We start from the raw sequence: 24373 nt of genomic DNA on the forward strand, positions 1-24373 counted from the left end.
GTCGTTTTTTGTGACTCCAACATACCTATACTAACAAGGCTAGCCAAGCACACACACACACACACACACACACACACACACACACACACACACACACACACACACACACACACACACACGCACGTGCGCGCCAAGGGCAGGTAGGGGAGGCCTACACTGGGTGAAAAGTTAAAAACTTTCCTATTCAACTACTTTTTTATTGTACAAAAAACCTGAGGTTAAAGAGGGAAAAAAGATAACTAATTATACACACACACCACACAGATCGAAAGTTTGTTTAACAAACCCGCTTTACCTGCCTGGAGCTTAAGAATCCCGTCTTGGCGTAGCCGCGGCAAACGAGATCTGAGGATTGGAAGGAGGTTGCAGTGTTGCATGGGTAAGGGGGAGGAGCTTGGAGCTCGGATCTTTAGCTTGGTAAGCTGCCGGCTCGGATCCGGAACCCAGAGGGTGATGATCAAATTAAGTTAAGTACTTGATCACTTGTTATTCATGCATTTCTGTTACTTCTTTGACAGGATACTGGGAGCTAAAATGTTTGCAACACAAAAATCTAAAAATATTTCTTTTCAATATTAACTCTAGAACAAAGGCACAAAAGAGTTCTCGTTACAGTTTTATGTCATCTTTCTACTGTTGCTGTTACTAGTACAAATACAATGTTTCACTGTCACGTTTAGATAGGGATATCCACTACTACACAATACAAATATAATCTAACAGACTACAGCAACTTGCATTTAGAATTCTATATCACATTCTCAGGTATGGAAGCCAGCTGGAAATCTGGACAGTCTTCCAACTCATGTTGACAATGCTTTCCCCTTGAAGTTCCTTTAGATTTGCCCCAGAAACATTAACTGAGTTCACTAAAGCTGTAAATTAAAGTACTAAGTTATTTAACATGGTAACTTGTGCTACTGTGCTAAGACAAGCAGCACATTAGGACAATAAAATAAAATTAACTCATGTACTCTTTCTTTCCCTTTGAAGGTCTGCAAACCAAATCCATCTGGGAGAACTTGGAAGTGAAGTGACTTCTTCAACAGTGTGTAGCATACACACGAGAGGCTAACAGCATCAAACTTAACTTGGATGTAGCTACAATAAGCGACTCATTAGCATTACATCTACACTGCTAATTTTTTTTAACGATAATAATGACATCAACAAGTTTGAGTCCCGCTTCATCTACAACTACTATACAAATTAGTACAACTAAACTTGGAAAGCATTCTGGATAATTGTGCAATTCCTCAAATGCAAAGTTAATACTAAACCTGTTACAGGACAATGTAATGCTATAATTTACTCAAAAGAGGCAGGAACAATTCATTTGCAGTTTTATCAAAGACATACCTTCAGAATACCAAATTGCTTAAAATTATCTGCTGTGTAAACGTACAATACCCTTCTGTACACACACACACACATACATACACACATACATATGTGTGTGCATGTGGTCTACCCAGAAAACAAAGACATTTATTACCTATGCGAGGCCCAGTTTGGATGAAGGAAAGGTGCAGGGATATTGTTCTCAAGCTGTATGATGGTTTGCCTCAATGTTGATATAGTTAAGACCTTGGTCCCGTGTACAGAGCCATTCCATTTGAAATCACCAGCAGGGCTCAAACAAAATTTGTGTGACAGATGCCGCCTCTTGTCGTGGTCCTCCCTATGCTGGTGCTTGTTCAGTGCTAATGAGTTTGTGGTGTACTGGTTGTGGTACATTTTGTACTTCCCTTCTTGACCCAGTTTGAAGTAGCTACTGGCATTTCCTTTTAGTCCAACCTCTTTCTTGCTGCTTGACCGAGAATTTTCCCCCTATGAGTTTATAGACAGAACAGTTTCAGTTTATAACACAAAGCAGTCAACTTCTCAAGTGCCATATGATTTACAAGCAATCTGTCAATTCCACTCAAGTGCATGACTAATCAGACACATGTATAATGGGGAATTTAAGCGACTCCCATCAATGTTTTTTTATTTATTTATTTTTTTGTTTATCTTTTATCTGGGTTAATCTCACTAGGCTAGTGGCCTCTCTTCATGAGAGACCCAAGGTTATATTTACCCTACTATGGTAAATTTAGCCAGGATATTGGGAAACTTTCTCTACTGTTTTCAACTGGTGCTATGTAATATTTTACATCCACCTGAGCTACCACCAATTAAAGCAGATGAATCCTCTATATAACACCTTATCTGAGGAACTATACACTAAAGAGTGCAGCACACACCCCACCTTATACTACTCTGCAGTGTCAGCAATCCTTCTACTTGGTATGGGAAAAGAACCCACAACTTTGTGCACCAAAGGCGAGTATGTTACTTATTGCACCACTGTCTTTATGTAGACAGAACCCCCACATCACTCAACAATGCAAATCAGAAACAGGACTAGGTGATATTTGACTGCATTAGACAACCACAATCACTGGAAATGAACTGTGTACTCAGTACTCCATTTAAAAGTAATTAAGTGTAAGATGGGGTCACCTATCTGCAAAAGTGTACACTGTGGCAATTTCCTGGAAGGATGACTTTTCTAAGAAGGCAAAGTCCTAGTTAAAATAAATAATGCATCTCAGACAACTCAAGAACATGTGACAATGGTATAGTCCTGGAAAGCTGACTATCCAGTTAGCAATTTTGTACATCTCCATACAAGTAATTATTTGAAGGCAAATATCACTATGTATTATGTCCAACCACCTAATTTACAGAAGGTCAATTCATCATGATGCACACTACATGTGCAATGCATTTTGCTGTCATCTGATTTAGAAAATAACTTGCAATGACTACTCATCCAACAGCCTTTGCCTTTTCTCACATTCTAAATAAACTATATATCTGTCTCATTATACAAAATATTTTTCAATCCTTCTTCCTCTAGTATTGATACAGTTGTCTAAGGCATTTAGCATACAACTGTTTGGTAACTGAGAGACTCTTACATTACATGATAATATACAGGTCATTCTGGTTACATATTCATTTCCTATTAGCCTGTCACTTAAAAACAATATGCCATTTGTGAGAAGTGTTGCAGCAATTTATCTGCAATACTCATGCATTAACACAGGTAACATGACACATGTTCAGCAGTTCATCTGAGAAACAGTCGACTACCATAAGCCAATTACAAAATGTGCATTGAAGAAATACGTGTAAGCTAAGAATGGCACTGGTGGAAGACCTTCTCTAAAATCTACATTACTGTGAATACCCCACAAATCTTTATCATTTCAATTCAACATGGACTCCAACATTAAGTAACATGTGGACTGACTGAAAAGCATACAAGCAGATTTGAACAGAAGACCAGACTAAAGTTTCACAAACACCATGTGATTGGTCCCACTTGAAAAGACTGGAAGCTGCTGCTGTTAAAGAACAAGGTCTCATTGTATCTCTCTACCTTTTTTTGCCTCAGTGATATGCACTACAACAGAAACATAAATGCAGTCAGCATGTAATTTTCTTAAACCAGCTACAATCTGTTAAGCTACTGGGAAAAAAAAATGATGGGATGCCTTCTTGAATGGCTGCACGTTTATTGTTGTGATAAATTAAAAAAAAAAAAAAAAACTAAACTGGAAACATCCAGTTATATATCTATACACATGTTCATTTATATTATGATTTGTTTTTGACACACAAACCTGATGAAGTATTTATTTGATACGAAAGTGATCTTTCTTAAAAGTTCTATAGTTATTAACATTTATTCTAGTAGATGTCTACTGCTAGATCTTTTTGTTAGTCAGTCATTTTTTAGTCATTCTGATATCTTAATAAAGTTATGATTAGCCTATACAAATGAGACTGTAATTTGTCTCTAGCTTTCTACATTCAGATGTTCATCGTGTTTCACTGTTGCAATCATTACTCTAGAGTTATCCTGCTGGCAGGCTACCCGCAGTCGGCCAGAATTCCAAAGTCTAGGTCTGGCGTCGGTTGCTCTCGCTTCTTCCCCGACGTCAGTGCGCCAGGGGTATAAAAGATGCAGCCGATGCCATTTTCTTCAGTCTTTCTTGCCGAGCGGTGCCTGAAGCAAAAGCAGTTCGCAAGTGCCGGTCGGCCGACTCCTGAGATTATCACAGACGAATTTCAGATCCGAAGTCTTCATTAAAGCTAAGTACCCCGTTGGGGAACCTTGTTTCTTGCTCCAAGACCGATGTCAGAAAAAGTTAACAATTGTATTTCTTGTGGGAAGCAAATACCTCATAAAGATCATCATTCTTACTGCATTCCTTGCCTAGGCCCTGATCATAACGTTGCTAGCTGTCGGTTTTGTGCTAGATTCAACAAATGCATTATTAAGCGTCAGTTTGATTTTGCTTATCATTACTTTGGCCGAAAATTCAATTACAAAATGCCGTCGGAACTGCCGACGACTGGAGTTTCTAAAAAACGCAAGGAAAAAGAGGAGGACAGGCATCCGAGATCCAAAACCGATGACGAGGCTTCCGCTAAGCCAGTCGCCGGTTCTCAGTGAGGTGCTTTAACAGCCCCTGACACCCGCTACCTCAGAGCCACAGGCCGCTGATGACTCCCACATGGAGCCAGTTAGGCCTCTGGATAATCAAGGTATTGGACACTCGGAATTCATTCCCTCAGATGGGTCCGGAGCCGCTGAGCAGGCATCGGCTTCTGAGGGTGTTTTCAGACCTACACAGCTATATGTAAAGCCTACTTCAGTTTCAAAAGCAAAGACTACAGCAGCTTAAAGACAAAGAAACAAGTACAGCATTCTCCAGGACAGACTTCCATGCCTAAGAAACAGATGATCAAAATGGCCGAAGACCTTAATACCTTGATCAGGGGTTCCCATCCCCCTCCTGACAAGAGGCCTAGGCAAGAGACAGACTATGACTCTTCAGATCAGGTTTCCATTTCCTCTGACTCCTCTTCTGTACAGGAATACTCTCTTCCTCCCTATGAAGATTCTGATGCTGAAGAATCCATTCCTTCAGCCTCTCCTCCTGAGGATTATTCTTTTGGGGAAACCCTGCCTACCATGAGGGTGCACTTCCACTGGGAGAGCCAAGATTACTCAGAATTAAAGAAAAGGCTTAGAGATTTTCTTTTACTTCCTCAGCACAGGCCTCTTGCTATTCCCCCTGTGCTAGACATTGTAGATGATGTTTTTCAGAGTCCGGCCTTTCTCCAAACTCCTTACCTCCAGCTCCTGTTAAACCAGACAGATACTACAGAGTTCCCGATTCACATAAATTTCTTTATAAAAATGCTGCTGCTGACCCAGAAACTATTTCTAAGGGTCCCAAGGGGGTTAAGGCCGCTACTGCAAAAAACCCCTGTCCCTTCTGCCAGGGATTCAAGGCCACTAGACAGACGGGGGAAAAAGGTTTACACTTCTGCTACATTGGCTGTGAGAGCTTTAAATTGTCAATTTCATATGATTAAATATCAGCAATACTTAATGTCACTGTTAAAACAGAAAATGTTGACTAATTCTGATTGTACAGAAAATAAAGGATATACAGGATTTATTGCATGCAACTGAACAAGTGGGAAAGCATACAATGCAATGTGGTTTTGATTCTCTGGTGGTCTCCTGCAGGGCCACAGTTACGGGTTCTGTCAATAGGAGGCATGCTTGGTTAAAGGAACAAAATCTGCCTGATCATGTTAAAGCAAAATTATTAGATGCTCCATTACAGCATGATACTTTATTTGATGTTAAAGCAGAGGAGGTTTTGAAGTAAATGGAGGACAAAGTGAAATCTATGCAAACAGTAAAGGATTTCTTACAGGTTCAGCCACCAAAATTTAGCAGGAACTGGCCTACAAAGAATTGGTCCTTTCCAGTGTCGGACAGGCCACAAGGAGGCAGATGCAGACATCCCAGAGGCAGATCCCAGCCCCAGGGCTCATACAGGCTTAAACAGTGGGGTGCTTCTAACTCCAAAAGTGGAGAAGACAAAGCACAGACATACAGGAAACAGTCCCAATGACTTGCCTTTGCCAGCACCAAGCACTTATCTTCTTACAGCCCCCTTAGGGGGAAAACTAGCACTTTTCTCTCAAAATTGGCACATGATCACGCAGGACAAATGGGTATTGAATATAGTGTCCCAGAGCTACAGGTTCCATTTCACACCCTGCCAAAGGCAAAAGGTATGCCAAACCTGCCACTCAATCAATGGGCAGAGGCACAAAAACAAGTTTCATCCCTTATGCAAATGAGGGCCATTCAGCAAGTACCACAGCAAGAGCAGGGACAAGGATTTTACTCAAGACTTTTCTTGGTTCCCAGAAAGGACAAAGCCTGGAGACCAATACTGGACCTGTATTTTCTAAACACATTTCTGGACGTTCCAAAATTCAAAATGTTAACTCTGCAGCAGCTTCTGCCCATGCTGGGCAAGAAGGCTTGGATTGTAACTTTGGACCTAAAATAGGCATACCTGCATATACCAATCAGACAATCTTGCAGAAGATACCTCAGATTCATAGCTGGCTCAAAGCACTACCAATTCTCTGCACTGCCCTTTGGCTTATCTACTGCGCCTAGGGTCTTCACAAAATGCCTGGCACCAGTAATAGCATTCTGCAGACAAAGAGGAATTAAAATTTATCCTTACTTGGATGACTGCCTTATACAAGCAGAGAACAAGGACACGCTACTAAAGCATCTGGCATTCGTACAAAGAGTATTAATTTGCCTAGGGTACACAGTAAACAAAAAGAAATCAAAACTAGCACCCTCTCAAGAGATAATATTCCTGGGTGCAAGCTTAAATATAACTGCCCAGATGGCTTATCTCACGCCAGACAAACAAAGGCAACTAACTTCTTACTTCAAAGTGATGGCAACAAAGACCCAGTTATCTGCAAGAAAAGTTCTGCAGGCTTTGGGCTTCATGGCATCCTGCATTCTGCTAATTCCATGTGCCAGACTGCATATGAGGAAACTTCAATGGTACCTAAAAAGTGTCTGGAGTCAACATTCTCAAAGCCTGACAGCATTAATAACCCTCATTCCTTGCCTGCAACATGAGTTTCGTTGGTGGGCTCATGCCTGTCACCTCAACAAGGGACAGCCATTCACTCTACCCACACCCAGGCAGTCAATAACAACAGATGCTTCAGATTATGCCTGGGGAGCACACATGGCAGGAAAATGTATTCAGGGCACATGGTCCACAAACCAAATGCATCTACATATCAATCAAAAAGAGATGCTAGCTGTTCAGAATGCCTTGACAGCTTTCAAGGATCTACTCCATCCAGGACAACTACGGATAAGGAAGGACAATACTACAGTCATGTGGTACATAAACAAGCAGGGAGGCACACATTCCTACCCCCTCTGCAGACAAGCCATGACTTTGTGGAACACAGCATTGACTTATCAAGTACACCTGCAAGCACAATTCGTGCCAGGAAAGAACAATACTCTGGCAGACGAACTAAGCATAAACCTTACGGATCCCCACGAGTGGAAACTGGATCCACAAGTCTTTAGCATGATAACAAAGGAATGGGAACGCCCAGCCATAGATCTACTTGCCTCCCCTCACAACTGCCAACTATAGAAATTCTGCACAAGGACTTATCACAAGCAAGCATGGAAAGTGGATGCTCTGTCATTCAGCTGGAAAATTCTAACAGTATATGCCTTTCCTCCTCTGCCTCTCCTCCCCAAGGAACTCCTAAAGGTCAGACAAGAGAAACCAAGAATGATTCTGATTGCCCCAGACTGGCCACGCCAGCACTGTTACCCAATCCTAAAAAGCTTGTCTCAAGGCCCAGCCTGGACATTGCCTCTAATTCCTCACTTACTGACCCAGCAAAACAATCAGATTCTGTACAGCCAACTCAGGACCCTAAATCTGGCAGCATGGCGGATAATGTAACCATTCAAAGCACACCTCTCTCTAAAGCAGTGATGGATGTTATTTTGGATGCCAGGAAGCCCAGTACCAGAAAATCATATGCAGAAAAATGGAAAATATTCTGTGCTTGGAACCAGGCACAAGGAATTGACACATCTGTACCAAATATTCCTCAGATTTTACAATATCTAACTGAGATGCTGGACAAAGGCCTATCCTTTTCATCAATTAAAATTCATGCCCCTGCCATTTCAGCTCATTACAATATGGAACCTCCTATTTTTTCCCATCCATTGCTAAGGCAGTACCTCACAGGGGACAAAAACATAAGACCTCCAAGGAGAGCCCCAACACCTGCATGGGACCTCAATTATGTCTTGGAAAAACTCACACTGCCGCCTTTTGAGCCAGTCAATACAGCTGATTTAAAATTTTTATCTTGGAAAACAGCTCTGCTCCTAGCAATAACCTCTGCAAGACGAGTTTCAGAGTTACAGGCACTCATGGCTGTGGAACCTTTCATCATTTTCCATCCAGACCGGGTTTCTCTAAGGACGAACCCAACATTTATGCCTAAGGTAGTGTCCAGTATGGCCCTTAACCAAACCATTCATTTGCCTACCTTTAATCCAAACCCACAGAATAAGGGTGAGAGACTTCTGCATTCCTTGGACACACACAGACAACTATGCTTCTATTTGGACAGAACTAAAGCTTTCAGAAAAACTGAGCAACTTCTAGTGGCATATGCTGCAGGATCTCAAGGAAAGCCTATCTCAAAACAGACTATTTCAAAATGGATAGGCCACTACATTCGTTTCTGCTACTCACAACATGGCAAATCAGTGCCCAAGGGCATTAGACCTCATTCTACCAGGGCAGCACAGCCACTTCAGCAGCCTTTCTCAGAGGAGTACCAACCAAAAACATTTTAGAGGCTGCAACTTGGAGTTCAGTGCACACTTTTACAAAGCACTACCATTTACCTCTCTACTCTAAATCCAGAGCAGGCTTCGCCACTGCAGTTTTGCAAAGCCTTATAGCCTCTCCTAATCCTATTTAGGCCCAGCCACCCAGCCTTAGCTTTGGGATTCAACCCAAGAGTAATGACTGCAACAGTGAAACACGCTGAACATAGTACAGTTGTGTACCTACCATAAATGTAGATGTTTGAGTGTATTCACTGTTGCAGTCCAGGTTACCCACCCTCCATCCCCCTTTTCTTTGCTGGGACTTACCTATACTTCTCTATCTTATACAACCTATGTGGTGTATTTGCTTGTAGATGAAGGAAATGTTTATTTTACTGCATGCATAATTATTGGCATATTTTTAGCCTGCCATTTTGGGGGCACCTGACATCTGGGGCAAGAAAAACTGAAGAAAATGGCGTTGGCTGCATCTTTTATTCCCCTGGCGCACTGAGATCAGGGAAGAAGTGACAGCAACCGACGCCAGACCTAGACTTTGGAATTCTGGCCGACTGCGGGTAGCCTGCCAGCAGGATAACCCTAGAGTAATGACTGCAACAGTGAATACACTCGAACATCTACATTTATTGTAGGTACACAACTGTACTTTTTAGTTAGCACAGTCTCTGTTTACACTATGGTGTTAAGGGGGAAGGGTAACATAGCTAAAGGAATGCTTTTATTGCTCTTAACAGAACCACACTCTGTAACTTCTCCCTTGCTCCAAACAACATGACTATACATAAGGAATGTTTTTGATGCTTTTCATCATACTCAATCCTGATCGCTTGTTTGTGTGTTTCAATACAGGATTTCCATTTTTAACTCAACTGTCGACTATTTTCTATCTGATTATTTTGGTGCACATATTTTATAGTTATATTTTACAGTTCGATTTTTATTAAGTGAACTAAATATATAACATAATTTAGGAAGTGGTTTGTTTAGGACCCAGTATAGGTTGCATACTAGGTTTTTCTGAAACTTTAAGGAATACCACAGATTTCTCTTTTTGTAAAATTTTAAACATGTTTTAAATGAAATCCAAACCTCTGTAAGAATAAAGAAGAAACTACTATGTACACTCACAGGTCTGAACAGTGCTTATGGTAACTGGGGAGAGACAGGCAAGTTATGGGGATGCTGGTATAGGTGCCAGGGCCTAGTTCAACTCTACATAGGACCTCAACTGATTGTGATCCGGCTCTGCAGACTTTGAAGGTATATGCTGCAACAAAATGGCATTATCAGTCATTCAAGTAGGTCACACCTGTGTTGAGCAGTGTCAGAGGGAACAGCTGTTCTTGATTTCAGGGAACATATACGGAGGTCAAAAATGAGATGTTGGTGTCCTGCTAGCACTTAACGTCTCCCACCCCCCAAAAACAACATTTTGTTGTATACAGTTATACTTCTGATGAAGCATTTATATTGTCTAACTTTTTTGCTTTACTAATGAATGAATGAATTAATTAATTCATTAATAGGATGGATTGTGCAATGCTGCATTTTAGCAATATATTTTGCAGTACCTTCTTTACATACTCCAACAACTGCAAAGGGGTTGACATTTGTTAGGTCATACAGTGTGATCTTCAGCAAGCACTATGTTGTCATTATTAAGTATTGGTGGCAGTTTTCGCTACAAGACTGGACCGAAACGGATTTCTGTGGTTAGTTAAAACCTCTTACTGTGTCTGGCTGCTAGTACAAAGAACTTGTTAATGAGCTGTCTCCTGAGGCATGGGTGCAGAATTTGTATCTTTTCACCTTCATTTACCTACTTGTGTGACACTGAGCAAACCACTAAACTACACAGTGCTCTGGAGTAATTTGAGAATTTGGGCTATGCTCCTTAATGGTCTCGTAGACTGCATTCTCTGATAACTATGTACCTGTTATGCGCCAGCCATTCTCCCAATAGCTGGAAAAGTTATGGCAATATATGAGTGTTCCATTTTTTAATGCAACATAGGCCATTTATTGTTCAAGGAGAGCAGGCAATGTATTTGCAGATGAAGGAATGAAATGCAATGATATTTGCCAACATCAACATCTGCATGGTTCTCAATGTAGAATTACTGAGATGACTTTTACATCTTTAAAGATTGTGCATATTGGCTTAGCACATGTTAACAAGTGGTTAAAATGCCTTATGCTCTTATCAAGAATACTCTTCTATTTAAGCTGTGCTACAAATGGCTGGTTCTTTTAATGTGAAGCTAGTGATCTTTATACAATTACACACAGCTCATCCACAGCAAACAGTAAAGTGCATGCAATTTACCTCTTATATAATAAATAAATAAATAAATACAATTTCTTCTTAACAACAAAGTGTGCACTCAGTCAACAAAGTGGTTATAACTGCTGGTGGGAATGGGGGTTATCTGTGAATTCAAGTACCTTATGATCTTGTCGTCTGGTCATTTTTAACAGTCTAATATGGCTTTACTGGACTACAGTGCAGGCATGTGCGAATTAAACTGGAATACTATGGCTGTGTGTTTTTGTGAAACAAATCTGAAATATGCTACTTTGGTTATTATTATTATGTATTTATCTATTTATTTTGACACAGACATCTGAGAAAGATACAGTCAAGAATCAAGTTATAATTGATGGGTTGGGAATTTCTGGATAAAAATGACTGACCCTGCTGGGTTAATAAAGTTAAAAAAAATCAATAGTCTGTCTTTGCAGGACTACTGTGCATATGTATAAAGTAAACTGGAATACTTTATTGTGGCTATTTTTAATCATAAACAGACTTTTGATTTGTACACAGTCAATAAAGTGGCCATAGTTGATGAGGATGAATACTGGTGGAGTATGACAACAGTTTGAGTGGCATTTTATGGCTGAAATGTTTTGAAATTGGTACTTTTGTCATTATTGGTTAATATTTCCCTTCTTACTGGAAAAAATGCTCAAAACTACAAATTTAAAACATTAACAAATGTTGCTGTATTAAACAAAATACAACTTAAAACGATCAGGAAGGTGAATCTAAAATAACACATGCATTTGCGTATGTGTGTGTGGGGAGGATTAGTTGTTTGAAAATAGCCTGAGGCCCAAAGTACACTTAATCCACTACTTATGCATATCCCCCATCTGTGTAACAAGCTGAACAGCACTGAATGGACACAAGGTCCTCAAGTTCTCATTCTTCTAGCTCAATTTACTCCCATTAGAAAAAGATATTTTAAATCTGCTACAGCTTCCAGCTCAAAAAGGTTGTAGGATGAAATTAAAGTAATAAGAGATAATACCCTAACCAAAATTCTGAGGTACAAGACCTTTGCATAAATTACTTCACTACAGTACAAGAAAAGACACAAATGGCAATACAAAAAATATAAGAAATGGCAACAGGGAAGAGATTAAAACATAGTTAAAATGTGATTTAAAACACACCAAACAAAAGAAAAGAAGTTATGTACTTACCATAACATTCCATATAAGTTGTTCATCTCGCCTTCATTCTTTACTGATGGGATGGGCTCCAATACGGCCAATTGCAAAGCTCTAGGATCTTCAAATAGCTCAAGGCCAAGTCCCTATCCCATGCTGCACATGGAATTACCTCAGACCTTGCATATAATAACACCATATGGCATTCCTTCACTCCAAAGAGAAAGTTATAGAAGGACTGAGTAACCAGGATGGATCCAGCATCTCGGTCATCTAACACCCCAGGAAGGGGTAGGAGGGAGGGATGCAAGAATGGAGGTGAGACGAACAACTCACATGGAACGTTATGGTAAGTACATAACTTCTTTATGTGAAGTTGTTCTATCTCGCCATTCATTCTTTACTGATGGGTACAGTCCCAAGCACCATTAACCTCGGGTGGCACACGGGAGTATATTTCTCAGGACCGTGGATCCAAAGGAGGCCCTGTCCCTGAAGGCTTTGTCAACATTGTCATGAGTGATAAAGGTATGAGGTTTTGACCAAGTGGCTGCTGCACAAATGTTATCAATGGGAAGTCTGGCAGAAAAAGCAGATGATGTAGAAACTGCTCTGGTTGAGTGAAAGTACAGTTTTGTGAAAGTACAGTTTTGTACCTACCATAAATGTAGATGTCCGATAGGTATGCATCTTGCAGTCATCACATATGGGTTGTCCTGCCTCAGGCAGCCCTTCGGTCGGCCGGATTCCAAAGTCTGGGTCTGGCGTCGGCCGATGTCGCCCTTTTCCAGACGTCAGAGCGCCTGGGGTATAAAAGAGTCAGCTGACGCCATCTTCCTCAGTTTTTCTTGCCCCAGATGCCAGGTGCCCTCTAAGGAAGGCTAAATTTGGAGAAATGCAAAATATTCCAAACATGCACAGTAATAAAAAACAAATACACCATAATAGATAACCCCAGCTAGCTATAAGAGGGAGTATTACCCAAGAAATACCACAGAGGGGAAGGAGGGAGGGAAAACCTGACTGCAGATGCATACCTATCGGACATCTACATTTATGGTAGGTACAAAACTGTACTATGTCCTTCAAGGATGCATCTGCAGTCATCACATATGGGTAGAATACCATAGCCAATCTGGGGGTGGAGGATCTATGTATAGGATGGTGTAGCTAAAATGCCCTGCAGGACTGCCGTAGCAAAGCCTGCTCTGGATCTGGAATATAAAGGTAAATTGTAATGCTTGGAAAATGTATGCACGGAGCTCCATGTAGCAGCTTCTAAAATGTCCTTGGTAGCCACCCCTCTTAAGAAGGCTGTGGAGGTGGCTGTGGCTCTCGTGGAATGAGGTCTAATGTTAGCTGGCACAGTTTTTCCATGAAAGGAGTAACAAAAACGAATGCAATTCCCTATCCATTTTGATACTGTCTGTTTGGAAATTGCTTTTCCTTGTGCACTAGCAGCATATGCTACCAACAGCTGGTCAGTTTTTCTGTAACCTTTAGTTCTGTCCAAGTAGTAGCGCAACTGTCTGTGTATGTCCAGGGTGTGCAGAAGTTTCTCCCCTTTGTTTTGTGGATTCGGAAAGAAGGTAGGCAAATGAATAGCTTGGTTTAATGAAACCCTGGATACCACCTTTGGCATAAATGTAGGATTGGTTCTCAATGAGACTCTGTCCTGATGAAAAATAGTAAATGGCTGTACTGCCATGAGGGCCTGTAACTCAGATACTCTTCTTGCTGAGGTTATGGCCAGAAGGAAGGCAGTCTTCCAAGACAAGAACTGTAGCTCTGCAGATGCTGCTGGTTCAAAGGGAGGCAGTGTTAGTTTTTCCAACACGAAGTTAAGGTCCCAAGTAGGCAGTGGTGGCCCTTGGAGGCTTGATGTTTTTAATCCCTCTTAGAAACTGCCTTAGGAGAGGATGTGAGAAGACAGGTGGATCAGTATTGTACTCTGCTGAAATTGCTGAAGCATGAATTTTAATGGAAGAGTACGACAGACCATTGTGGAACATTTCTGCCAAGTATTCCAGGATACGTGCCATGTTCATCACTGTCACATCTAGGTCCTTTGTGGTGTTCCAAATGAGAAATCTTTTCCATTTTGCTGAATATGCCTTTCTTGTGGAAGGCCGGCGAGCTTCCATGATAATATCCTTCACTCTCTGGGATAGCCTATCCTGAGGAGGAATCAAGGTATTTCCAGGCTGTTAGTTGCAAGGTTTTCAGGTTGGAATGCAGAGTTTTGTAATTGTGCTGTGTCAGGAGCAGTGGCCATTGAGGAAGAGGCCATGGTTTTGTGCGTGACATGCTCTTTAACAGTGGGTACCAGTGCTGTCTTGGCCAGTCCGGAGCTATCAGAATCACTTTTGGCTGCTCTGTCCTGATCTTCAGTAAGACGTTGGTCATTAATGGGATAGGTGGAAATGCATACACTGTTAGAGTTCTCCAGCTGAAAGAGAGGGGCGTCCACTCTCCATGCTTGTGGGTGGTATGTCCTTGAGCAGAATTTCTTCAGCTGATGATTGTGGGGAGAGGCAAAAAGATCTATGTCCAGCCTGCCCCATGATTGTGTTATCTGTAGAAAGATGTCTGGGTGCAGCATCCATTCGTGTGCATCCATGATATTTCTGCTTAAGCTGTCCGCCAGTATATTGTCTTTCCCTGGCACAAATTGAGATTGCAGCTCTATGTTGAGTTTCAAGGAAAGTTCCCATAGATTCATTGCCAGTCTGCAAAGAGGATATGAATGGGTGCCTCCTTGCTTGTTTATGTACCACATAACTGTGGTGTTGTCTGTCCTTATTAGTAGGTGGCCTTGATGCAGAAAAGGTTTGAAGGCTTCGACTGCATGTATCACTGCCAGAAGTTCCTTGTGGTTTACGTGCTTGCGTAGCTCTTTTTGTGACCATAGACCTTGAATGCATCTGCCCTCCATGTGCGCTCCCCATCCGTGGTCTGAAGCATCCGTTGTAATGGTTTGGCTGGCTATTGGTTTGCTGAAGGGCAGACCCCTGTTTGACTGGCTTGCTTGAGCCCACCACAAAAATTCCCTTTGAAGGCATGGGATGAGTGGTATCAAAGTTTCCAAGCTGTGACTGTGCTGAGACCATAAACTCCTTAGGTACCATTGTAGTTTCCTCATATGCAGCCTTGCTTGTGGAATCAGAAGGATGCAAGAAGCCATGTAACCCAGGGCCTGCAGGATTTTCCTTGCAGTCAGCTGAGTTTTTCTTGTCAGACTTTTGAAGTAATCTGGTAGTTGACTTTGTTTTTCTTCTGTGAGGAAAGCCATTTGGGTGGTTGTATCTAGGTTCGCACCCAGAAAGGTTATTCTTTGGGATAGAACAAGTCTTGATTTGTGAATGTTGACTGTATATCCCTGGGCCTGAAGTAGGTGAATGGCGTAATTCAAATGTTTTACCAAAGTTTGTTGGCTGTCCGCTTGTATAAGGCAGTCGTCCAGATATGGGTATATTTGAATCCCCTGAAGTCTGCAGTGTGCAATTACTGATGCCAGGCATTTTGTGAATTCTCTGGGCGCAGTAGATAAGCCAAAGGGCAATGCTGATAATTGATAATGCTCTGAACCTGCAAGAAATCTGAGGTGTCTTCTGCAACTTTGTCTGATAGGGACATGCAGGTATGCCTCCTTGAGGTCTAGAGTTACCAGCCAAGACCCCTTGCCCAGCATGGGAAGGAACTGCTGTAGAGTCAGCATTTTGAACTTTGGTACAATGAGATAAGTATTCAGTGTGGACAAGTCGAGAATAGGCCTCCATTGTTTTTCTTTTCTTGGCACAATGAAAAGTCTGGAATAAAATCCTTGGCCTTGTTCTGAGAGAGGAACCTTTTCTATAGCTTTCATTTGCACTAAGCTGGAGATTTGTTTCAAAGCCTCTGCCCTTTGATTTGGTGGCAGGTCTGGCATGCCTTTTCATTTTGGTAATGTGTGAAAATGGAACCTGTATCCTTTGTCTATTATTTGTAGTGTCCATTTGTCCCTTGTAATACTGTGCCAATTTTCTGAGAATAAAGCAAGCTTTCCGCCCAAGAGTGCTTCCAATTGAGCCCTGGTTGGCGGTGTCAAAGTAAAGTCATTGAGCCTGTCCTTGTGCAGCAGTTGTAGGTCCTGCATTACCTCTCTGGTTGGGAGGCTGCCATTGACGCCCTCTGTAGGAGCCTCCAGCTTGCCCTCTACCTCTGGCACGCCTGTTCTTGCCTCTCTGAAACCTCTCTGTGTCTGGAAAGGACCAATTTTTGGAAGGCCAATTCCTGCTGAATCTTGGTAGTTGGACTTAGAGAAAATCTTTGACAGTTTGTACAGATTTTGCCTTTTCTTCAACTTTCTTTAGGACCTCCTGAGCAGTGGAGCCAAATAACTTTTGTTTTTCCAGTGGAGCATCCAGAAGCTTTGCTTTGACATGGTCTGGCAGAGACTGTTCCTTCAGCCAAGCATGCCTACGTATGACTGCGCCAGTCATAGCTGACCTACATGAAGCTTCCAATGCATCATAACCACATTGCAAGAAATGGTTGCTAACCTGTTGGGAGTTATGTACCAGATCCTGAAGTGATTTGCGATCTAGGGGTTCAGGTGAAGACAGTTTTTTATGCAATTCATCTAACAAATACTCTTGGTACTGTATCATATGAAATTGACAATTCAATGCCCTCATAGAAAGAGTAGCAGAAGTATACACTTTTACCCCATCTCTCTAAAGCTCTAGACTCCCTTTCAGAGGGAGAGGATTTTTAGTAGTGGCAGCTGCAACCCCTTTAGGGCCCTGGGAAATAGTTTCTGGATCAGCAGAGTGGGCCTTGTAAAGGTGAGGATGTGAGTCCGGGACCCTGTAGTACCTATCGGGTTTGACAGGAGCCGGAGGAAGAGAATCAGGGTTGTGCTAGACTCAGAGTACACATCATCAATGACATTTAAAACAGGAGGAATAGCCAAAGGTCTATGCTGAGGCAAATGCAAGAAGGTCCTTAATCTCTTCCTGGAATCAGAGAATTCCTGGCCCTGCCACTGGAAATGCTCTCTCATAGTGTGGAGTGTCTCCCCAAAGGAAAACTCTTCAGGAGGGAGGCCGAAGGAATAGATTCCTCTGCATCAGAATCCTCGTAGGCCGAAAAAGCCTCCTCCTGGTGGTCCGAGAGAGTAGAACCATCTGAGGCCTCATCTGAGGAGTGGGGATCAGAGGGCTCAACCCTGGGCCTTTTGTCTGGAGGAGGTTGAGAGCCCCTGTCTGGATGAGGTTGAGAGCCCCTAATTAAGGAGATAAGGTCCTCTGCTAAGCTTAGAATCTGTGCACCTGTAGTGGGTCCCTGAGGGATAACCTTGGGAGGCAAAGCTTTGGATAGTTTAGCAGCTTTAGCCCTAGAGAATGCCTTAATGGACATGGATGCAGGAAGCCTGGCTGCACCACATGCTGGTGTAGTTTTGTCTAAAGGTATGGTGTCGGAAGGTTCCAGGACACTAGTTTCTGTAGGAAATTCAGTAACCGATTCAGCCGGGGCCTCCGGGACCGAGGTAGTCGGCTGAGCGGTTTCGGTGGTAGGAAGTACCAAGGACTCGGTTTCAGCCAAGACCGAGACACTCGCGGTAGGCCTGGCCGTGGTTTCAGCTGAAACCGCGGCCCACGTGTGTCGGTCCTTGTCCTTCCGTTTCTTAATCAAATGTGAAGTCGGAGTCTCCGACGGCATATTGTACGAAAAACTAGCCCCAAAAAATTCCTCTGCAAACTCCGCCCGACGTCTAAGAGTGCGTCGGTTGAAGGAAGCACAGGCTGAACAGGCCGAGACGTCGTGGTCTGGGCCTAGGCAGGGGAGGCTGTAAGAGTGGAAATCCTTATGAGGTATTTGTTTCCCACAAGTTAAACAATTATTAACTTTATCTGACATCGGCTGAGGCAAGAAAGAGTCCCCAACGGGGTACTTAGCTTTTTGAAGTCTTCGGTAGCTGAATTACAGGAGCTGGCCGACCGGCACTTGCGAACTGCTTCTGCTTCGGGCACCACGTGGCAAGAAAGACTGAGGAAGATGGCGTCGGCTGACTCTTTTATACCCCAGGCGCTTTGACGTCTGGGAAAGGGCGACATTGGCCGACGCCGGACCCAGACTTTGGAATCCGGCCGACCGAAGGGCTGCCTGAGGCAGGACAACCCATATGTGATGACTGCAGATGCATCCTTGAAGGACATCTTTAATCTTATGTTGCAAAGGCATATTGGCAGCTGAATAGGCAAAGGTGATACAATCAGATAACCATTTAGACAGAGTTGTTTTAGCCACAAGTCTCCCCTTCCTGGAGTCTGAAAATGAAAGAAAAGCCGGTCTGATTTTCTGAAATCTTTTGTTCTATCCAAATAAAATCTTAGCTGTCTGTGAACATCAAGTTTGTGCAGCATATACTCAAAATTGTTCGAATGGTTGGGGAAGAACACTGGCAAATCAATAATTTGGTTGAGATTGGTTTCAGTGCAAACTTTTGGCAAAAATGAGGGTTTGTTCGAAGTGAGACTCTGTCAGCATGGAATATCAAACAGGGAGGCTTGATGGATAAAGCCTGAAGCTCTGACACTCTGTGGGCAGACATAACAGCTACCAGAAAGATGGTCTTCCATGACAAAAATGTGAGGTCATAAGAGGAAGCTGGTTCAAATGGCAGAAGAATTATCCAGGAAAGCATAAAATTTAGATTCCATGCAGAATAGGGAGATTTCACAGGTGGTCTAATTTGAAAAGTCCCTTTGAGAAAAGCGTTGGATAACTTGTGAGACATGATATTCAATCCTTCAAATCCAAGATGAAAATCAGAAAGAGCAGCCAAGTGAACATGAACTGTTGCAGCTCCTTTGTTAAAAATCATAGTCAAGAACTCTAAAATGGATGTCATAGGGGCTTGGTAAGGATCAATATTATTTTTAGAGGCCCATATAAAAAACTTTTTCCATTTGCTAAGATATAGCGTCCTAGTAGAAGATTTATGAGAAGATAAAATGATTTGTTTTGTCTCATTGGAGAGGCTATGGAACCTGTCTATGACAGGAATTGGAGCAGCCAAGCTGTCAGCTTCAGGGACTGCAGAGATGGATGAAGATCCTCTGACGAGTGCGTCAGAAGGTCTGGAACTGGGGGCAGAATCCAAGGGTGCTCCAAAAGATGAAGTCGAAGGAAGGGGAACCAAATCTGAAAAGGCCAATGAGGGGCTATTAGAATGATGGTCCTTCCCAGGGTTTTTGCTTTCTGTAGAACCTTGGGTAGCAACAGGATTGGTGGAAATGCATAGAGGAGACCCGGAGGCCAATCGTATAAGAGTACGTCCCTTGGGGCTTCTTCCGGAGGGGTAATCAGGGCAAAGTAGCTTCTGCATTTCGTGTTCATGTGACTGGCAAAAAGGATGCAGCAAGGCTGGCCCCACATGTGGAATATCCTGTCCGTTATTTCTTTCTTGAGGGACCACTCGTGGGTCAATAAGATTGCTCTGCTCAGCTTGTCTGCTATCGCACTGGATTTCCCCGGGATGTGCGTTGCCACCAGAAAGCGCTGGGTGGAAACAACACACTGCCAAAATCCGAGAGCCTCATGACAAAGGGGGTAAGACATGGTTCCTCCTTGTTTGTTCAAATACCAGACCACCGACATGCTGTCTGTCTGAATCGCAATCGTACCCAGAGGAATAGAGTCCTGAAAGTACTGCAATGCCAAAAATACTGCTCTCATCTCTAGGACATTGATATGTAGATGTCTCTCTTGATTGGCCCATGTGTCTTGGGTAGTCTTTCCCTGAAAATGCCCCCCCACCCTATTAGGGAAGCGTCCATGGTCACTGTGGCCACTGGAGGGGGTAGCACAAAAGGGCGTCCTATCGTGACATGTAGTGAGGTCAACCACCACTGAAGGTCCTTTTCGCAAGAATTTGCAGAGCTCTTGGTAAGACCAGTGAGTGAACATCATCCATTGTAGTATCCCCACATGTGCATACGAGCTACGGGAATAGCCAAAATTGCTGCTGCCATCATGCCTAATAAATACAGAACTTCTGATGCTCTGTCTTTTGATATCAGAACGCTGACATGCTGACGAAAAAGAAAGACTCTTTCTATTGGAAGCATTAGTGTGGTGGTGGTGGTTTCCAGCTCTACCCCAATAAAAACAATGTGCTGCAATGGCGACAAAGCAGATTTTTCTGAGTTGATTGTAATGCCCAGTTGATTGCAGAGTGACAGAGTGAACTCCCTGGCTTGAATGAGTTGATGCCTGGTGGTGGAGGAAAGGAGCCAATCGTTTAGGTACAGAAACACCTGGAATCCTAGATGCCTCAGGTGAGCCGTGACAACTGCCATGCATTTGCTGAACACTGTGGGGGCTGTAGTGAGACCAAAGGGCAGAGCTCGAAAAGTACAGTTGTGTACACTTACCATAAATGTAGATGTTTGAGTGTATTCACTGTTGCAGTCATTACATTTGGGTTATTTGCCTGCAGGTAGCCCTCAGCCAGCCTGATTATCAAAGTCTTGGGTCCTGCGTCGGATGCTGTATTTTCTTCCATGACATCAGGTAGTCAGGGGTATAAAGCATACAGCCAACGCCATTACATCATTTTTACTTGCCCCAGATGTCAGGTGCCCCCATAATGGAAAGCAATTATATACAAGGTTACACCTCCAACAAAAAGCAAACACACCAGAAAGCTTAAACACAGTAAACAAGAAGAAAGGTATAGCCAATAGAAGTCAGGGGGCTGGAGGGAGGTTAACCAGGACTGCAACAGTGAATACACTCGAACATCTACATTTATGGTAAGTGTACTCAACAGTACTATGTTCTTCGTGTTTCACTGTTGCAGTCATCACCTTTGGGTAGATTCACAAAGCTAAGGAAGGGAGAAGGCAGTTAGACAGCATTATGACCAAAGTACAGTTTTGTACCTACCATAAATGTAGATGTTTGAGTGCTAATACAGCTGCAGTCATAACAGATGGGTTCTCCTGCGGTCAGGCGGGTCCTCGGTCGGCCGAATTCCAAAGTCTAGGTCCGGCGTCAGTTGTCGTCGCTTTCTTTCCTGACGTCAGTGCGACAGGGGTATATAAGACACAGCCAACGCCATTTTCTTCAGTCTTTCTTGCCCCAGATGTCAGGTGCCCCCAGAAGGAAGGCAATATATATATATATATATAAAAAAAAAATATATATATATATATATATATAATATATAATCATGCATTACAATATAATCAAAAAACAATAGTTGCAAGCAAATACACCATAGAAGGATAACCCAATCAAGTTGTAAGAAGAGGAGTCAGCCACTAGGTCTGTACCCAGAGGGGAAGGAGGGAGGGAAACCTGGACTGCAGCTGTATTAGCACTCAAACATCTACATTTATGGTAGGTACAAAACTGTACTATGTTCATCGTGCATAAAGCTGCAGTCATAACAGATGGGTAGAATCCCAAAGCTACGCACAGGGTGGTAGGCACTAGGTGGAACTGGGAGGAGCCAGAATGCCCTGCAACACAGCAGTAGCAAATCCTGCTCTAGTTTTGGAGTATAAAGGTAGGTGGTAGTGTTTAGTGAAGGTATGCACAGAACTCCAAGTGGCTGCCTCCAAAATATCTTTGGTAGGTACTCCTCTGAGGAAGGCTGCAGAGGTAGCTGTGGCCCTTGTGGAGTGGGATCTGATGCCTGCAAGTACAGATTTACCATGAAAGGAGTAACAAAACCGTATGCAGTGGCCTATCCATTTCGAAATTGTCCGTTTGGAAATTGGCTTCCCTTGAGCTCCTACAGCATAGGACACAAAGAGTTGTTCTGATTTCCTGAAAGGCTTTGTTCTGTCCAAATAGTAACGTAGCTGTCTATGAATGTCCAAGGAATGTAGCAGCCTTTCCCCTTTGTTTTGAGGATTGGGGTAAAAGGTAGGTAAGTGTATGGCCTGATTTAAAGCTACCCTGGATACTACCTTAGGCATAAATGACGGGTTGGTTCGTAGGGAAACCTTGTCCTGATGGAAGATGAGAAAGGGCTGCACAGCCATGAGGGCTTGTAGTTCCGAAACCCTACGAGCTGAGGTAATGGCCAGAAGGAAAGCTGTTTTCCAGGACAAATATTGCAAATCTGTTGAGGCAGCTGGTTCAAAGGGAGGCAATGTTAATTTTTCTAGAATGTAATTAAGATCCCAGGCTGGTCTTGGTTGTTTCTTTGGAGGTCTTATATTCTTAGCCCCTCTGAGGAACTGTCTTAAGAGTGGGTGAGAGAATAAGTGTGGATCAGTGTTGTATTCCGCAGAAATGGCTGAGGCATGAATTTTGATGGAGGAGAATGAAAGTCCACTGTTCAACAGCTCAGCTAGATACTGTAATATCTGGGGCAAATTCAGTTTTCTAGGATCCTGGCCTTTTTTCTCATTCCAAGCGCAAAACCGTTTCCATTTTGCGGAGTAAGCCTTTCTAGTAGATGGCCTTCTGGCCTCCAAAATGACATCCTGCACCTCTTTGGAGAGTAGGGTCTGTTGTGGTGTTAAGGAATTTTCCATGCAGCCAGATTGAGTGTTTTCAGCTGACTGTGAAGAGTTTTGTAGCTGTGCTGAGTCAGTAGAAGAGGCATTAGAGGTAGGGTCCAGGGAGGAGTATGTGTTAGGCTCCTCAGGAGTGGGTACCAGTGTTGTCTTGGCCAGTCTGGAGCAATCAGTATCATCTTCGGTCTGTCTGCTCTTGCTTTGAAGAGCACCTTTGGCAGAAGAGGCAAAGGTGGGAAGGCATAAACTGTCCGTGCTGCCCAACTGAAAGAAAGGGCGTCCACTCTCCAGGCCTTTGGATGGAAGGTCCTTGAGCAGAACTTTGTCAATTGATGATTCCTGTGGGAGGCAAAGAGATCTATGTCTGGCCTTCCCCACACTTGGATTATCTTTGTAAACACTTGAGGATGCAACTTCCATTCGTGTGGGTCTGTCACATTTCTGCTTAGATTGTCTGCCAGCATGTTTTCCAATCCTGGCAGGTACTGTGCTTGAAGTTCGATTTGCCACTCCAGAGCCAAGTTCCAAAGTGACATGGGTAGCCTGCACAGGGGGTATGAATGTGTTCCTCCTTGTTTGTTTATGTACCACATTACTGTGGTGTTGTCTGTTCTTATCAATAATTGCCCTGGATGCAGGAGGTCCTTGAAAGCTGTAATTGCATTTGTCACTGCTAGCATTTCCTATTGATTGATGTGAAGGTGCTTTTCCTTTTGGGACCATTTGCCCTGAATGCTCCTGTCATGTGCGCCCCCCAGGCGTAGTCTGAGGAGTCTGTTGTGATGACTTGGTTTGCTTGAGGCTTGCAGAATGGCAGACCTGTGTTTGTTTGGCATGCTTGGGCTCACCATAGAAATTCCTTTTGCAAACATGGGATTATTGGTATTATTGTTTCCAAACTGTGGCTGTGTTGAGACCATAGGTTTTTTAGGTACCACTGAAGTTTCCTCATATGCAACTTTGCACATGGGATTAGAAGAATGCAAGATGCCATGAAGCCCAGAGCCTGCAGGATTTTCCTTGCAGTTAGCCTGGTACAATTTGCTAGTATTTTGAAGTACTGAGTTAGTTGCCCCTGTTTTTCTGGCGTAAGATAGGCCATCTGGGTGTTTGTGTCCAAGTTGGCACCCAGGAAAGTTATTTTCTGAGATGGGGTTAGCCTGGATTTCTCTTTGTTGACTGTGTATCCCAGAGAATTCAATAACCGTGTTACATAAGCCAGATGTTCCAGAAGTATGTGTTTGCTGTCCGCTTGGATCAGGCAATCATCCAAATAAGGGTAAATTTGTATCCCTTGAAGTCTGCAGTAGGCAATTACTGATGCCAGGCATTTCGTGAATACTCTGGGCGCAGTAGATAAGCCAAAGGGCAATGCAGAGAATTGATAGTGGATTGAACCTGCAAGAAATCTAAGGTATCTTCTGCAGCTTTGTCTGATTGGGACATGCAGGTATGCCTCCTTGAGGTCCAATGTTACCAGCCCAGACTCCTTGCCCAGCATGGGAAGAAGCTGCTGTAAGGTGAGCATCTTGAATTTTGGTACGAGTAGAAATGTGTTTAGGATGGATAAGTCCAAAATTGGTCTCCAGAC

At 43.0% G+C, this 24373-nt stretch overlaps 1 protein-coding gene across 2 annotated transcripts in view; it reads right to left on the reverse strand.

The window, feature by feature from the left end:
• The window catches only part of BPTF (bromodomain PHD finger transcription factor), a 3500764-nt gene that overhangs the window by 2242583 nt on the left and 1233808 nt on the right, over positions 1-24373 (reverse strand). For both annotated transcript variants that reach the window (XM_044085088.1, XM_044085087.1), the window contains one exon: positions 1496-1830. In XM_044085088.1, coding sequence (XP_043941023.1) covers positions 1496-1830 — 335 coding nt within the window. The remainder of the gene's footprint in view (positions 1-1495; positions 1831-24373) is intronic.

Source organism: Protopterus annectens, chromosome 10.part0, assembly GCF_019279795.1.
Source record: "Protopterus annectens isolate FY-2018-M chromosome 10.part0, PAN1.0, whole genome shotgun sequence".
NCBI classification, from domain to species: domain Eukaryota; kingdom Metazoa; phylum Chordata; order Ceratodontiformes; family Protopteridae; genus Protopterus; species Protopterus annectens.